This window comes from Clinocottus analis, unplaced genomic scaffold, assembly GCF_023055335.1.
Source record: "Clinocottus analis isolate CAN_PGR_092001 unplaced genomic scaffold, fCliAna1.0.p SCAF_18, whole genome shotgun sequence".
Taxonomy (NCBI): domain Eukaryota; kingdom Metazoa; phylum Chordata; class Actinopteri; order Perciformes; family Cottidae; genus Clinocottus; species Clinocottus analis.
The window spans coordinates 12,257,904-12,274,739 of NW_027175909.1; the positions used below are offsets into that span (position 1 = coordinate 12,257,904).

The 16,836-nt window shown below is 45.0% G+C and overlaps 1 protein-coding gene across 2 annotated transcripts; it reads right to left on the reverse strand.

The window, feature by feature from the left end:
- Positions 1-2,123: 2,123 nt before the first annotated feature.
- Positions 2,124-10,718, reverse strand: shha (sonic hedgehog signaling molecule a). Of its 2 annotated transcripts, none has more exons than XM_068581732.1 (3): positions 10,238-10,718; positions 6,084-6,345; positions 2,124-4,183 (listed from the first exon to the last, which is right to left on the reverse strand). In XM_068581732.1, exons 1-3 carry the CDS (start codon positions 10,535-10,537, stop codon positions 3,471-3,473), a joined length of 1,275 nt encoding a protein of 424 aa, XP_068437833.1. In that variant the 5' UTR covers positions 10,538-10,718; the 3' UTR covers positions 2,124-3,470. The 2 variants fall into 2 exon arrangements, with proteins under 2 accessions (XP_068437833.1, XP_068437834.1); XM_068581733.1 differs by lacking the exon at positions 10,238-10,718 and adding an exon at positions 6,604-6,737.
- Between the last annotated feature and the right edge of the window lie 6,118 nt (positions 10,719-16,836).

Sequence of the window (16,836 nt, forward strand, 5' to 3'; positions counted from 1 at the left end):
AAAGTGAATCATTATTTCAGAGATGGAATGTGTTAAGTTTTGATACGAGAAACTGAAGAAAAATAAATGTTTTGATACACGCAGCAACGGCAGTGTTTGTCTTTATTGTGAGATTGGAAGCATTTGAAAAGTTGTGTTCATAATCTACTTCCAGATCAAACCCAGCATGGCCCTCGAGCCATCTGAAGCAGGTTTCTGGTTTTTATCTTTAGCGCGATGATCCATTTGAATGGCGTGTCTGCTGTCGATCACTCGCCACTGGTTCAGTATGTTTTAAGTTGTGAGTAGTTTAACTAAAAAGTATTTAAACCTCTTATGACTGTTAGTTTGAGCCCTTCATAGCCCTATGTTGTGACAAAATGATCTATATCTTGTGTTGGAGATCAATATTATCCTTTTTCTGTCACATTTAACTTGAAACCTCTCGGATTCATCTAACAAACCCTTCTAGGGTTTCAGTTGAGTTCATGTGCTCTTCATTTTAGTTTCTTCTTCAATATTGTAGTCTAATATCTGAGACACAATTTTTTTAGAAAGATCCAAATGTTGAAGTTCTTGATTGTGATGTTTACATGTAGGTGAAAACCAACACAAAAAAAACATTCTTAATAAAGAAAAGTAAGATAAAGTCTCAATAGACGGCACCAACAGGGAACTCTGAGATAATGCTAAATGATTCACACCAAAGAGTTTGAATCGTCACGTTATCAGGCGGCGGCCCTGATTATTTTCTCTTTATTTTGGTCTAACAAAAAGTCTAGTTGTATAACTATACTTTGATCCATCAGCTCTATTTGTCCACCCATCCACCATTTGCTCGGTCTAGTTAGTCCGTCTTTAAAGTTGAGTTTATTGACAGTGAGGGAGGAGGCCACAGTAAAGGTGTGTGTGGCCATGTTGAGGACCAGATCCTTGTAAAAAATGTATTTCCCCTCAAACCCACCACCGATCCTGCAGCACTCTGCTGGTTGCTGCCTCGCAGGAGAGTAAATGTTGCCCCCCGGGAGAAGAAGCCGGAGCGCTGCCATTTGCAGAACTCGCTCAGAAACGGGCAGTTTTGTTTTCCAGAATGTCAGACTGTTCATGTTTGCAAAATGTCAACATTTGTAAAAGCCGTTGTTGAGCCCGAGCAGACGGAGGGCCCCCAGAGGGATTAGAGGAGGCTCTGTTTACCTGCTCTGAGGAATGCGGCCCTGCACGGGCGCTTTTGTATCTGTCAGGGACCCAAGGTCACAGCGCCGGCAGAGATGGGCCTGCTTTGTCCCTCCTCGAAGTTTCCACCTCGCAGTATCAACAACTAAACACAATGTGGGCGACCTGGGAGAAGGAAATGGAATTCCTGCTCGTGTTGCTGCAGTGTTCACAACCCCGGGTTCAATAGACCCCTTTTTTTTTTTTTTACCTTTTGATAAGTCTGGGTTGGAAAGATGACCACATTTGTGATTTTTAATTGGAAAAATATAGTAGTTTCAAAGAATTAATTAGTATTTTAATATATGTTGTTCCCTTTTTTGCACTTGTGTGCAAATACATTCATTAAGTGTGATGCTTCAAACTTAAATCCTTTAAAAAAAAAAAAAGCATCTCAAACAAACATGTATATGGCAAATAACAGTTTTCATATAAAGCACTCATTTCCGTTGCCAGTCGTTGCAGTACCGGTGTTTGACCGCGTGGCGTCGCACTTGCTCAACTTAACGCGCTAAATGGGAGAAACTGATGCTGTAATCAATGTTGGAAAGATCCTTTTAATACCACAGAACACGTCAAGAGGACATAAATAACGACTAAAAGCTCGCTATTAAGTGCTACATGCACATTATAAGTCCCTGTGAAAATACTGGAGGATTATAGCGATTTGTTGAGGCTGACAAATGTTTTTTTTCTAAGCTGTGATTTAGACACAATGCCCGGGTTTCTTCCTCCGGAGCGGACTGTCAGTCACTGATGGAGCAATCTGACCTCAAGCAGCAGACACCGAGCAGCACAGTTAGGGCCAACAAACACACTTCTGTTTAATTTGTCTGCAAGTTAGGAGTTATTTGCGGAGGGCAAACCTCGTTAAATTTGACATGGGCTCTCAACATTTCGCAAGCATGCAAAAGGTAGAGTTCAAAGCGCAATATTTTCTCCATTTTGAAACCCAAAAAAGAAGCGAGCAAACAGCGTGAAATTGTATGTTAGCCCTCCCAGTAAAGCGCATTAAATGAGCACGTAAAAGCATTGTTGTGTGTTAATTATAACCCCCAGAATGAACGCCCTGCTCTTGTAAAACAAAGTTCTAATTTCACGTTGTTCAGATGTTCCTCCTCGTGAAGATGTGTCCTCTCACTGTGAAGTTCACTCAGACAAAGACATGTAACAACTGCAAGTTTGAAGATTTTCTTTATCTCATTTTGTAATAAACATATAAATAATAAACTCTAGACATTTTTGACGCATCGCCCTGTTATGAAAGTTAACTGGTATGGTCTGGCTATATATAGACTATCCAAACTTTGCATCTGCCGCAGGTCATTTCTATAAAACTATTTCCCTATTACAAAATATGAAAAGAAAAATACATTTTTAGTACATTTACAGGAGTTACTTATTAATTTATTTTAACGAAACGCTTTCAGTATACTACTTTAACTGTTACTGAATTGTCAGAATCTGCATTTAATATTTTTCTCAGAAGAAAACAGAAAAATAGAAACACAAGAAAAAACGAAAACGCAGAGAATGCAGACATGAGGCAGAATATCTGTCCCTCTCCGACAACTTAAACGAACAGTTTCCAAAATAATAAAATTCTTAATAAACCAAAGCAGTACAAGATTTTCCAATACTTTCCCAACTACTGTATTTAAATTAAAATATATTCTCATATCTTACACTATTTCAAATAACGAAATGTGATTCGGTAGCGATCTGTCAAAATCTAATTTACAATTCTGTGTATAAAAATATAATTTATGGAACCCCGCGAAGTTTGTTCTCCCCAAAATATAACAGTCAGTTGCACACATATGCACATATGAACATTACAACCTGTCAACGTTAGCTCCTTTCTACATCTTCTTCTTTCTCTTGGCGATATTTATCATTTTTTCTTCATTTTTTCACTCTTTTTTTGTGTATTTTTTTGTGTGTTTTTTTTTTTTTTTTTTTTTTGCATTTGAGATATACAAAAATAGATTATGCACAATTTGCCGCTCACACCGTTTCAGAATCCATTTGTGTGCCAGCAGCGAGTTCACATGAGAATAAATTATTCAAAGAGAAACTTTTTTAAGGCTCCATTCATTCTTTGAAAGGGGGAAACACATAGGAAAAAAAAAAGTCACTCAAATAAATATCCCAACTCCGCTGGGGCCTTTGTCTTGTTTGTTTGTTCGTTTTAATTATTATTATTATTTTATTTTTTAAATCTACTGAACAGTCCGTGAGTCCTACGTAAGCCTCGCTCTGCTCCTGGAGTGGAGGTTTCAGCTCGAGTGTACGGACATCCCAAGCGGATGGATCGAGTGGCGGTCCAGGAGCCATGTTCCTAATTGATAAAGGATCTTGGAGTACCAGTGCACCCCGTCCTTCTGTGCGCGCACTGGAGGCTGGGAACTGCAAAGCAACGAGGACACCCAGTGGGCGAGCCTGACGGGTGCCAGGGCCCAGTGCGCCAGCTCGTGGTCTTCGATCACTGCGTAACAGGACGCGAGGACCCGGTCCACCACCACGGTCCCCTGCACGGTCACCGGCGCAAAGGAGCCCTCGTGCTCTTGCGTGTAAATCCGTTTCACGGTCACGGGGGAGAGTCGACTTCGCTCGGAGTCGAACACGAACACTTTTTGTCCGGTTCGGACCTGGCTGGCGAAGACCGCCGACATCTGCTCCTCTTCCTCCTCCTCCTCCTCCTCCTCCTCCGTGGTGGTGGTGGCGTTGTGGCCCACGAAGAGGAGGTGCGCCGCCGTGAGGGTGATTTTCTGGCCCGAGTCGGTTTCGATCACGTAGAAGAGCCTCGTGGTCGTGGAGTCTTGGTCGATGAACATGATGAAGTCGGTGTACGTCGGGTTCCCCGCGGGGTCCGCTGCCAGGACGCGGTCCCCGGGCTGGAGGTCTTTGACCGCCTTCTCGGTGCCGTCCTGCAGGGTGACCGTGGAGGAGCCCGGGAAGCAGCCGCCCGACTTCGCTGCCACGGAGTTTTCTGTTCAAATAAAAGTGTTTGGTCAAAATAGAATACACTTCTTTATTTGTTTTACCTTCAGGAAATGAAATCAGACCCATAGGCCTACTGCAAAGTTATTTAAACCACAATTTCCAAGACAACGCATGTGCTAAAGCAGCATTATGCTAAGCTTTTACAACTTTCATAACGTTAAAATGATAATAAATCACCGTTCTTTCATAAGCCCATTCAGTAACCTCTCTTTTTGTGCTCATATTAGTATTTCCCCTGCCTACACACACCATGGTGGGCCATATGCATTTTGCATAATGCTGTCTGTCTGCTCCTGCGTGCCAAATGCGTATTGGCTTGGCCCACGTTGTCTGAGACGAGAAAACTGAAAGCCTTGGCTCATCTATTCTTAATTAAAAAACCCAATAAAGAGCCGCCATTGTTATTCTAAATCAGCTTGTGGATCAAGCTACTCTTGGTAAAGAACACTTACGCCTTTCCCAGCTACTCGTCCCCATATTTACTCAGGTGCAGAAACCTCTATGTGACAATTCACACAAATAGGCGACTCACAACTACTATTTACCCAGTGGAGCCACTTTTCCAAGCCTCTCGAGTTGTAGATTTGAATTTAAATGAGGGCCCGGACTCTTAAATGCTTTCTGTTGTGCAACATCAATGTGCCCTCTTTCCACCACCTCTCGCTGCTTTGTTGTCGGGCTTGATGACAATAATTTTGGCCTTGGTGGAGCTCTTCACATACCAGGCTCTGGGATCACACTGTCCCGCACGCAGCTAAGGGGGTTTCCTGCTCTGAAGTTGGGGCTTTTAATCTTCTCTTAAGATTCCCGAGCATGAAATAAGGTGACAACTGCAAACCAGATTTAGCTCAAGCAATTCAACATTGTTCAGCCAAATCCTTTTGGTAAAGTCGCATGACCCCTAATGACACGTCGGCCCGGCCCATACTGTGATCTCAAAACGTGTGTGGTGAATGATAAGTAAGGGATTTATCAATAAAGTCTGAGCTGGAAAAAAAAGAAGAAGAAGAAAAAAGAAGAGTGCCACGGTTCATCAATAGTTTCTACGCGCCATAGGTGTCCTTTAGCTTAGTTAAGGCCTGTGATGGTTTAGGGTTTTAGACCTCTAAAAGGAACTAAAACGAATTTTATATAAACTAAACACTGGATCTCAAAGCTGAGATAAATAAAATACGAAAATAAATAGAGCTCAAACAAGAAATGATATTCGTTTTCTCATTAGATGATCAAATCCAAGCTACCTGAGAGAAAAACCTCCCAACTTCCAGAATTTGATTGTGTCTTCTAGTGATGTGCAAAATAAATAATTAAATAAAACAAAGATTTTCTTTCCTGTGTTACTTTGTGGCCGTGGTTCCCACCAGGAGACGGTGTGGGGCGATGTAAGATCAAGAAACGAGCTGCATGGGAAATGCTCACAACGCGCCCATACATACATCATTCATAGAAATATGGTTCATAGTCAGAATGAATGTCTGCACTCTGCACTCCAATTACCTCATTAGACCAAATAACGACTGCGAGTCCTCGTGATGAATCATTAGCTGGATGATGCGTTGGCTTTCCTTGAGGAAATGTATAGTTTGGTCACTGAAATTGTTTTTTTTTTTGTGTTTTGTTTGTCGACGTGGTTTCTGACGCCTTCATCCATCATGTCTATAATCTAGTTTGCTTCCCCCTCTGCGAGCAGCTGAATGAAACGGCTGCTGCATGGAAGTTTCCTCAAAGATAAGGCGGTGGACTGACTGTAGCTTGCAGAGCTGCACCTGCTCTTTCAGATTACAATCGCACCTGACGGGAAACGCGCCCTGGTGATCCATCTGCTTATTGTCAGACACACACACACACACACACACAGTGCGCATGTCAGACTGAGGGAGGCTTACCTGCTTTCACCGAGCAGTGGATGTGGGCTTTGGACTCATAGTAGACCCAGTCGAATCCGGCTTCCACCGCCAGCCGGGACAGAGTGCCGTATTTGCTCTTGTCTCGGTCCGAGGTGGTGATGTCCACGGCGCGGCCCTCGTAGTGGAGCGACTCCTCGAAGTGGTGTCCATCTTCGTCCCATCCCTCGGTGACCCGCAGCTTCACCCCGGGCCACTGATTCATCACCGAGATGGCCAGAGAGTTCAACTTGTCTTTACATCTCTGCGAGAGGGAGAAACGGAACCTCTTAGTCACCTGTTGTGTCCAAAACCATGCGCGGACAGGATGTCCAGAGGAGGGGGAAAAAAAGTCTCAATCTAGAAACAGCCCTTCTTGCATTCACACCACGTCGCTGCCAGGACTACAGCAGGTGCTCATCATTGACTAAAACATATCATCTTTTAGAAATGGCGCATCCCAATACATGCATCTCTGCTGATGCCGAATAAAAAAAAAAAAGCACCGAGGCCCCGCCCACACCTGCTTCCTCCCGGCTGAGGTGAAACACGGGGCTGAACTGCATCTTTGAGCTTCCATCTCTCAGTGTGAGCAGCAGCGCAGAGGGCACATCTCGGATAAGAACGCTGCTTATGAAATATTGATAAGGCACCGCATTCGCTTCACTGGCCTGTAACACACGCGGGTCTTTGGTCTGGGAAAGGTGCGAGCAGCATCCCCTTCTCTCCCAAAAGTGTTGCATTGAACACAACATGCAATAGCATTAGGAATTCATGAGTTGGTATTAGGCCGTGAAATGAGCGAGTGCTTTGTTGGGTGCCACTTGTCTGTTTTCTTTAAATCAATAATTGATATGCAGATGATATGAAGGTGATCTTCAGGAGCAGCTGCCTGCCTTAAAAATATCTGGAGTTGTTCTTATAAATAAATCGTCAGCACCCCAACCCTCTCTCCGCGCCCTCAATGAAGATGCTTGGCCTTCTCCAAGACAACTATTCTCGACGCTCGAGCAATATGTCAAATAAAACATCACAAAGAGTCTTTTCAGCCTCAACCGCGGAGGGAAACTTTCATTATCCCGCTCCTGCAAAGTCTGAGGAACGTGACATGCCTCCTTAAGTCTGGGTGTTTTGGCTGCTGACGGACAGACTTGTGAAATATCCAGAGATGCTGTGGGCGCACAGAGGAGCGTCTGTGTGTGTGTGTGTGTGTGAGCACTGTCCTCTGTTCTTTATGGACAGCAAAGCAAGAATGTTCACACAGACCCAAAAACTCGTGTATAAAACAACACAATAAAGGCACCGACGACTATCACTGGGTGTTTTATGAGGATATCACACTTGTAGAATGTGATGAATCAAAAATAAATAAATAAAACGCCACCCCCTATAAAAAAAAAAACAAACCCTCCCACATTCTGAGTGGGATTGTCGGAGTCAAGAGCCGTAAAGCTTAACCTATTTATTAATTCATTAGGTCGTGTGCCGCAAATCAAGTCAAATTCTGCTCAGCCACCGTGAAGCCCAGCAGGGATCCCCAGACCCTGCGCTTTGTGCTCGGGGTAAAGTTGTTCAACAGCCTCCCTCTTAATCTTTTCACAAATGATTTGGTTAGAGGAAACACTTATCAGCTACCTGTCAGTGCAAACAAGCCGCCAGCTCGTCTCCTTCCCGACGCGTTTGCACCGAGGGCACCCAGACTGCTAACACATCTAACAGTGGAGCTGCTCCCGCGCGTGGGAAGAAGCATGTGCCGGTGTGGATGACACGATTTAACTTTAATTGCGCCGGATAGCCTTATTCTGCTGAACACGTTGTCTCTGATGTGATGAAACAAACGAAAGTTCACAGGAAATACATGGGATTCAAGACGTTGGGCAATCTCCCTTCTCCGCGAGAGAGAAGCTCCTCTTATTTTTTTTGGAACATCATATTTTACGGCTGAATACAAAGCTATATTTTCTGGATTAGATTAGTCAATGGTTCTGACCATCTCGTGCCCCGTCACTCCAGGAGAACATCGTCTCTAAAAGTCTGTTAAACGCCGCTGCTGGCAACTTTCCTAGTTGTATTCGCTTGTTGAAGCGCTTTTTCAAGGAACTATAATAGTCTTGGCTGGGCCCACGTGAATGGATTGGTTAATTGATTTATTGCACACACACACACATCAGACAGCCACGGCACGCACGTGCCTTGTTTCATACGAGTTCATGTATTCTCTATTAGCGTGGGAAGTCCACTACATTCATGCGTAAAACTCCGTGCGTAAGAGTCCACTATTCATGCGTAAAGCCGTGGAACAGCGCAAAGACCGTTGGCACAGCGTTAATTCCCATGTGCTAATGCTTAAACCTCGAGCAGAGTCGCCTTCAAACCCGCTCAGCTCCTCTCTTTTGGATGCACATGCCCTAATTTGATGACCTTATGTCATGTACGATAAGAACAATCTCACCTGTTTTAACTTACTACGGCCTCCCGCTGACCAAAGGTCATAAGTTCAAACTGCGTTTTAAGGCCCAGTGAGGGGTGCATAAAAAGCCCTTTCATGTACATGTCACACTTAGAGCATGTTGTTGTGTTTTCTGTAAACGCTCGGATGCTGAGTGGAAAGCTGACGACGAACCAGAAGCAACTAAACTGACCTTTTTTTCCACATGAATCTGTAAAACAGCAGCTCCAAAACATGTTAAATAGACAAAACTTTAGCCGTTGACGCCTCATATAATCGAATCTCATCTGAGGGACTCCCTTCTCGTTATGCTTTTAGACAGACCTGCAAACACAGCTGTGTATACAGCAGGTGGGGTGTTTCACTTAGATAAAAGCCTCGCACATCCATGTTACTCAATATCCTCATAAATGAATGAAATAACAGTCAAATCAAAATCAAATTATCCATCTTTTCCCCACCTGGAGCCCCCGAAGGATCCAAAGGGGGTCCCTGAACCCCACTTTTGGGCATCACATCCCCACGCGCCTGTGATTTCACGGTCTCTGCGTGCATGTGAACCCTATAGGTGTATCACAGAGGAGATGTGGGGAGGGCTGAGAGGACGTCGAGACCGCACGCACTGTGAATATTTCATCGGAGCTCGTGCTCATGCATGGTGCGAGGCACGGGTTCAGGGACTCCGGCGCGCGCGCGCGCCCGCCTATGGCTTCATCACCACCAGCACCGCCACCATCACAACCGGCATTTTATTATTACTGAGCCAATATCACCCAAGCGCTTTTAATAATTCACCAGCATCTGAGTGCTAAAAGTCATGCTGGAGAGACGCGGCATCCTGCAACCAGGAGAGAAAGATCCCCGACGGGTGCAGAACGACAACTAACTGCCTACGTTAGGATGGAGTATTGAAAAGAAGAAGAAGGAGATGTTATCATCCATGCCAGTAAGGCACCATCACCCCCTGCGCGCCTTGACCGAGTCCCGCCCGCGCATGGAGTCCTGATAGTGTTCAGAACACTCTCCAAGACATGTCACTGTTTTCATGCACTGGTGCACATCATGCGAGAGGCTGAATTACAGCAGCCTGTGCGAGAAAAAAATGTCTGAATGAGCCACGCCATGCCTGAATAAGCCCGGCTGTTGGAAGCGGTGCGCATCCCCGGCTCTGTGCACTCGGGGCTGGAATAAAGAAAAGGCGCTTTACAAAATAAATTAAAAAAAACAAGCTGCGATGTTAAGCGTAATTAGGCACCACATGCTGAATGTCCTCCACGAAATGCAATCTAACGCGGATGTGCGTCCGCAAAAACAACAAATAGAGCCTCACAAAGATACAAATATAGATATGAGGAGAGGGGCACATTAATATTTCAAATACACTGTCACAATCATGAAGGCCGAGTGTCCTGACTGTCCGCCTGCACATCACTTCTCCAGCTGCATTTCATTCGCTTCCAGCCTGCAAGCCTTTTGAGAAGAAGAAGAAGAAGAAGAAGAAGAAGAAAAAAACTCCCGTGCAATCTGCTTTTACAGTGAAGTTAAAAGGCTCAGTGTGAAGAGTTCAGCAGCGGGTAAAACACACTTCCCTTAAGGTGCGCAATCAGTCTGACAAGGAGGTGGTTGCAGTGCGCAGTGATGGTGCGTTAGGAGACGGCCGGCAAGGGGAGGGGAAGAAGAAGAAGAAAAAAAGGGTCTGTCTCCTTACCTGAGTCATTAGCCGGTCGGCACCGGTGTTCTCCTCGTCCTTGAATATGATGTCTGTGTTATAATTGGGAGTCAGCTCTTTAAATCGCTCGGAGTTTCTTGTGATCTTGCCTTCGTATCTACCGCTTGCCCCGAGGGTCTTCTCCGCCACGTTGGGGATGAACTGCTTGTACGCAAGAGGTGTCAGCTTCTTCGGGTGTCTTCTCCTGCCGTAGCCCCTGCCCGGTCCGCATCCCATCCCAGAGGACACCAAGGACAAGCAGATGAGACCGACCAATACGATTCTGGTCCAGAGCAGCATTTTGTGTGTGTGTGTGTGTGTATGTGTGTGTGTGTGCGTGCGTGCGTGTGTGTGTGTGTGTGTGTGTCCTTTATAAGATCTCAAACGAGTCGCCGCTGCTATCTCTCTTTCTCTCTCTCTACACCGTCTGCCTCTCCCGGCTCTCGCAATGCCCTTGTCTCCTCCTCTACTTCGCCTTCGCCTGGTCTCTACTGTGGCAGGTGCGGAAATGAACGCCTCAGACAAATAGTAATAACGGGGCACATCGAAGGAGGGTGAAAAAAAAAAAAGTAGTGAAGGAATTAAAAGCCACGGGATCTCTGGTCGAGCTGCAGCCGCTTGTGTGAGGCGACCGCTTTTACTGCTTTGTATTATAGCACCGATCTATTGCAGAGGAGGGATTTGATTGGCTCGCCTAGACAAACCCTCCTGATGTTATCCCACAAAAAAAGATTTCTTCCACCTGAGGGTTAGCCTGTGTTGCGGGGAGGAGGGGCTGCTCCATGGGAAAACATCAATTATAAACCGTCTTTTTTTTTTTTTTTTTCACCCTTCCATTTTCCAGATTTCACAGGAATGGCAGGACAGACGGGAGCACTTGCTCTGCCACAAATCTGAGGCAGTAGTTCGGTGAAGTGATTTCAGGATGTGTGCGGTAGTTGAACTGCGCCTGGGAGAACTTTCCGCGCATGAATGCATCTCCCAGGAGAATAAAACTGCTGTTGGACGCGCAGTGCGCGCGCCTTTGCCGGACGATTGAGCTGGGACCTCGTATCCTCCAAATATACGAATAAACACAATCAGAAGTTTATGTACTGTACAAATAATTAGATTGGTGGAACTGTCTCCCTTTCAAACGACTTCTCAATTCTTTAAAATGTCATTAAAACCTGAAAATAAACTGCGCGCCCTTGTTGCGCGCCAGTACCCAACGCATTTTATTCTTTAAATGATTATTTCATCCGATTGATTTTTCTCTCCATATATGTATATCTGACTCCCTCAGCATGAGGAACGGGACAAACGTACAGGAGGCTTCAACAGATGAAGATTTAGAGAATGTATTCCAGGCCTGTCCCACTCATCTAAGCCCAGTTCTCATTGGAACCGATCAATTTAGCGCCTAAAATGTTCTGCAACTACCACCCTGTCGGTTATCTTCCTTCCAAAGTCCACTTCATTGACAGATTCAACATGGGTACCCCGTATCTACTGGCCATAGTTGTGGCAGACATTTTTGTTTGCACCCAACTGTAACTTCCTCTTGACTCCTTTAAAGGAGAAGGGGAGGAGAGGGGGCTTACTCAGTAACACCCAGCATGCACTTCTGTCATTCATTCTCCTCCACTTTTAGATAGGATTTCAATCACCAAACCTTCCCGAGGTGTTTTCAGCCCAAAACACACATAGTTATATATCATTATAGCCAATTAGGAAATAGTTTAGCATTGTTGATTTAAAAACAGCACATGTATCCCACATTCAAGGCATATCCGTTTAGGTGTCCCACATATTTTCAGGAAGGCAAATCATTTGTGTGATAACAAACCAACTGTTAGAGTAATTACAGGAAGAGAGGCAGCAACTTTAGCTCTCATCACGCTGACAGTGTGGCACAGGTGCTCTGAAGTGAGGACAGATATGCCAGCCTTTGGTGTGGCTTCAGTCTCATTAAACCTCAGTCTGGCTGACCTCCAGTCTGGTGTCGCTCAGCCTGTGCCAGGCTTTCAGCGCCGCAACCACGGGCAGGTGAGACCGCCTGCCGCTCACTGAGAGCACGGACATCAAATCTTGGCCAAAAGATGGCGTGTGCACTTGGCACACTGTTGTGTATAACCCCCCCCCCCACACACACCCCACCCACCTCCCTACACACACACCACAAGATGCTCCACTGCCAATGATGGCTTCCAGTGCACACATTGCTGAATTGACATGTAGATGTCTTTTCTCGACATATTTCAGCAGTTGTTTTTGCAGAGGTACTGTTCAAACACGGAGCTGACAGCAGTTGTGGTGCCCTGAGGGACACCGGAGGCTCTGTTTGGCCCCGGGTCAGACTCTTGGTTCAGGTGTCACCGCTCTGAGATAAAACCTGGCATGCCACACAAACGCCTCAAACCCACAGACGGGAGAGGAGGGGGTGGAGGCAACGAGCGTCTACAGAGGCCTCAGTCCTCACGTGCAAAACCAAAAAAAACGGATGATATGATTATAATTATTGTTATGATTGTAGAGACTTTAAGAGCTCCTTTGTAAACGACTCCAGTGACAAAATGTGATGCTAAGTGAAATGAATAATGCAGAGATTGCGATGAATAATGCAGCCGAAAGAGCAAGGTGTGCTGATGGGACAGACTGCATGTGAACTTGAGTTTCTCCCACGGAAGAAACCAACCATCGATCGGCCCGACCCGGGTCAAATACTTTTTGCAAACATTACACGTCAATGTTTGGTTTTGGCCATCTTTCCGTGCTGGTTGGGTGGAGTTTGTAACTATTGGCGGTATAAAATCACGACACCGTTCAGACAATTAATCGAAATATCCGTAGCCAATTTATCATGTGACCTTGTCTTGAGAACTTCTCTTAAAACGGTCTTTAACATCCTAAAACAAACACTAAATGTATACTTGCAAGAGCTGCTTATTCCTGTTCTGGATTGAAACTGGGTCACTCATGCTCAGGGTGAATGCATGCTGGGATGTAAACACCCTGGACCGGCCAGGAGACTATCAAAGGGTTAACACACAAGCAAGAATAACACATCTACACACCTATGGACAGTTTAGAGTTTGCAGTTCAACCTCAAAAGAGACTTTTTGCCAAATAGGGTTTGAAAGGGTTTTAAAAGCCCAACAGCTAAACCACACAGGAGTACATAATCCTACAAATTAGAGTTAGAACAAGCAAACATGTTCACCTGACAACATAATCAGTTTTTTGGAAACTTCTCTATTGTAAAAAAGGGAACATCAATTATACAATACCGCCAAATAAACAGCCTCCAAAATCATCACATGGGTCCTGCTTCATGCCACTCTTTTATTTACATCCACTAAGGTTTTGCGTATGAAGGTGACACAGCAAAACAGAGGCTGATTTTATGAAATAATTCTGCAGGGATTGAGGGCATTACACAATTCATATTAAGCAGCCTATTGCATGTGATGGCTAATCCCGCGTGAGGCGTGAAAGCGGCCAATGAGTCATCAGTTTTTGTGTCACATCAAAACCTGAACCCCCTCCCCACCACCCCCCCAAAAGCCAAAACACACAGACCTCACACAGCCCCCGATCCAGTCTGAGACACCGACATCTGCTCGGTTACACTCGGTCTCTAAAAAGCACCCTCAGCCGTGACATTCAAGGGAATTAAGAGATATGCTTCGAATCAGACTAAATCCACACCCATGTTGGATTTCTTGTGCCACGGTCTCGATCAAGCACGAGCGAGATGCAACTAGAAGTGGTTGAGCTGAGTTTTACCCGTGTAAGTCCCCCCCAATTACTGCTTTAAAGCCTCCTCCTGTCTGAATGTTTTGTAACATTGTTAGACGGATTAGAACGACAGAATAATCACGCACAAACATATAAGTAGTGTCAGGCTCTCTGTGTTGTTTTCCTTTGCTGCGAGTAGGGTTTCCTTTCTTCCTGCCCGACAGAAAGCCGGCCCATACCACAAGTCATTGTGGTTTTTCTCTCGCAGGTGGGGTCCGCATTCAAACCTCGATCCTGTCGTGAACTTTTGACAAACAGTTTGGAGCACGGACACGTCGCCTTCTGTCCCGTGAACACGGGTACTCTTTTGTCAGCGTGGCGAAGCTTCAATAGTCTCTAAACGGTTTATCTAAGCCGCGCGCCCGGAGTATTGTGAAGAAGTAAAGAGGCAGGATTCAGCTGAACAGACTTAGGTACCCTGAGGCTATACGCCGTCAAGCACAATGGGAATTTCACAATACAGTATCTGGAATCACAGCCCTCAGCGTGCCCCGGAGTCTGTAAAGGCATTTTATTTGCACTCTCCAGCCGCTCCCAATACATAAACATTAAACACCAAGGCTAGACAGCCAAAACCCCTTTGAACTGCGGTGCAGGGTGAGCACAGATGGGAGGGGAAGGAGGTGAGTGAGTGTGAGCGAGGGGCTGGTGTGTGTGTGCGATACTCCACCAGGTGAGTCAGCGCCGGCCGCCATCGCATTCTTAGGCAACGTGAACGAGAAGGGAAGGGCTCCGGCTCATTGACATGTACATGTGGCGCTTTACTTTCAGACATGGTCGTCCCGAAGGTTTCTCAGGTTGCACTGTCAACAAGTTACACGCAAACACGTTTGCTGTTGAGTACCAGAGGCTGTTAGCTTAGCTTAGCATACAGAGTGTAGATGTAGGGTGGAACAGCGAGTCTGGCTCTGTCTGAAGTCTTGTCATCACTACAGGATGTAGTCCAGCACATATCCCCACCTTAAAAATCACAACTGGGCATGTTTACGCCTTTGGTCTGAATATGACAAATAAGATCTTAAGTGTGATTAAAAAGTGAGCTCAAGAGGTAATGGATATTGTTAGCTTTGATGACGGCCAGGCTCGCTGTTTCCGCCTGTTTAAGTCTTTGTGCTAAGCTAAGCTAATCATCTCCTGGCTCCAGTTTCATATTTCATGTACAGATATGAGGGTGGTGTCCATCTTCACATCTTAACTCTTTGCAAAAAAAGAGAATCGGTCACCTAAATTAATTTGTCTCATATTGGGTCCTGGAAACTTTCTTTTATTTCCAGTCGGTTGGGATAGTTTTCTTTTGTTTCTCATCTGTATTTTCTTGACACTTTGTGAGGGTTAGGGTTGATTTAGCTTTTATTCATTGAGGTTCTGCCAATTTCTAATCGAAATGGTTGAATGATAGCCTCTTAGCAAGCCGACGTGTCACTTTTTTGAGCCCTGAAATGTTTTTTTCTTTGAAGGATATTAAGTTGAGCAATCAAAATGAATGCATCAAAGGACAATATATCCCAATGTTTAGTCCTGAGCATCTCATGCTCCAAAAACACTGGATCCTATACTTCCCATATTGCATCTCTACTGCGCCTTGTGTTGGAAATGCTCACTCCTTTCAATCAACAAGCTCTACGTTTGTACCGAGGGTTGATGACATCATCATGGTTATTTTCTTAAACTTTAGAAAGCACCTCGAGAGCCACAGAAAGCATTCTTGTTTCCCCAGTTTGAGGAATACTCTGCATGACACCTAAACTGAACCCAACATGCAAAATTGGTTGAGTGCCCCTTTAAAACGGTTGAGAAAAATGTTCCTTTTGCGAGAGATTATTTTATTATTTTGGGTTTCCTTTACTACAGAGCAGCAAATCTCACTCCATCGTATTGGTTCGAGATGTTGCTACTCATTTCTAAAAAAAAAATCTGTGACAGGAACTCAATTACCTCGCCTCAGTGGAACAATTAAAGCGCCTATCGGGGAAAATATGTTGATCAGCGAGATCACAGGAAACAGTTTCGATCACCAGTGACTCAAAGATGTAGAGTTGTAAAACAGTCTGCAAGTGACTGACGTACCAACTTCATCAGCAACGCAAATATACTCCTTATTGACGAGCAATCTGCTTCAACACGATCGCTTCAGTATTTGGTTTCATTAAAGTCAGGACACCGATTGTATCTCTCTAATGGGCTTTGACTTCGTGCCATTTCACCCCTGGCTACAAAAACGGAGGTTATAATTCCTTTCAGACTAAAATGGTGGAGGATGTGTAGGAACACAAACAGCAGGACATTTTAATCACACCCGGAGAGGAGGCTCCCACACTACCCATGCAAACCACACTAACCACCCGAGTGCCTGACAGTCAATTATCATACGCGAACATGCTGCTCAGCCATTCCTCTTCTCAATCAGCTCTTTCTCATCTGCCTTCATGAGATCTTCAAAACATTGTGTCTTTCATCAAACTGACACACTGTTGTTTATTTGTTGGGTTGGCTTGCTAAATACAGATAGTGTGTACGTTTCACATTGCCCCAGTAAGGGCAGCTCTATTGTGCATCACGAAATGTTATTTACTGAGAAACAGGGAAGTGCTGGCACGCTCCGGGATGTCACAGTTTGTGGCTAATCAAAGGTGATAGTGATTAATTCAAACTTTATAAATCCAGTAAATTGCTGCCACTGACCAAAGTTATTGCCTGGAAGGAGCAAGGAAGCTAAACAAAAGTGACACTGTCCCATATCTATTCATGAGTTGTGGCTTTGGATGGACACAGATCTTGGTCAGCTGGGTTTTGATGCAGTATCAAAGTGAAAGCGGCAA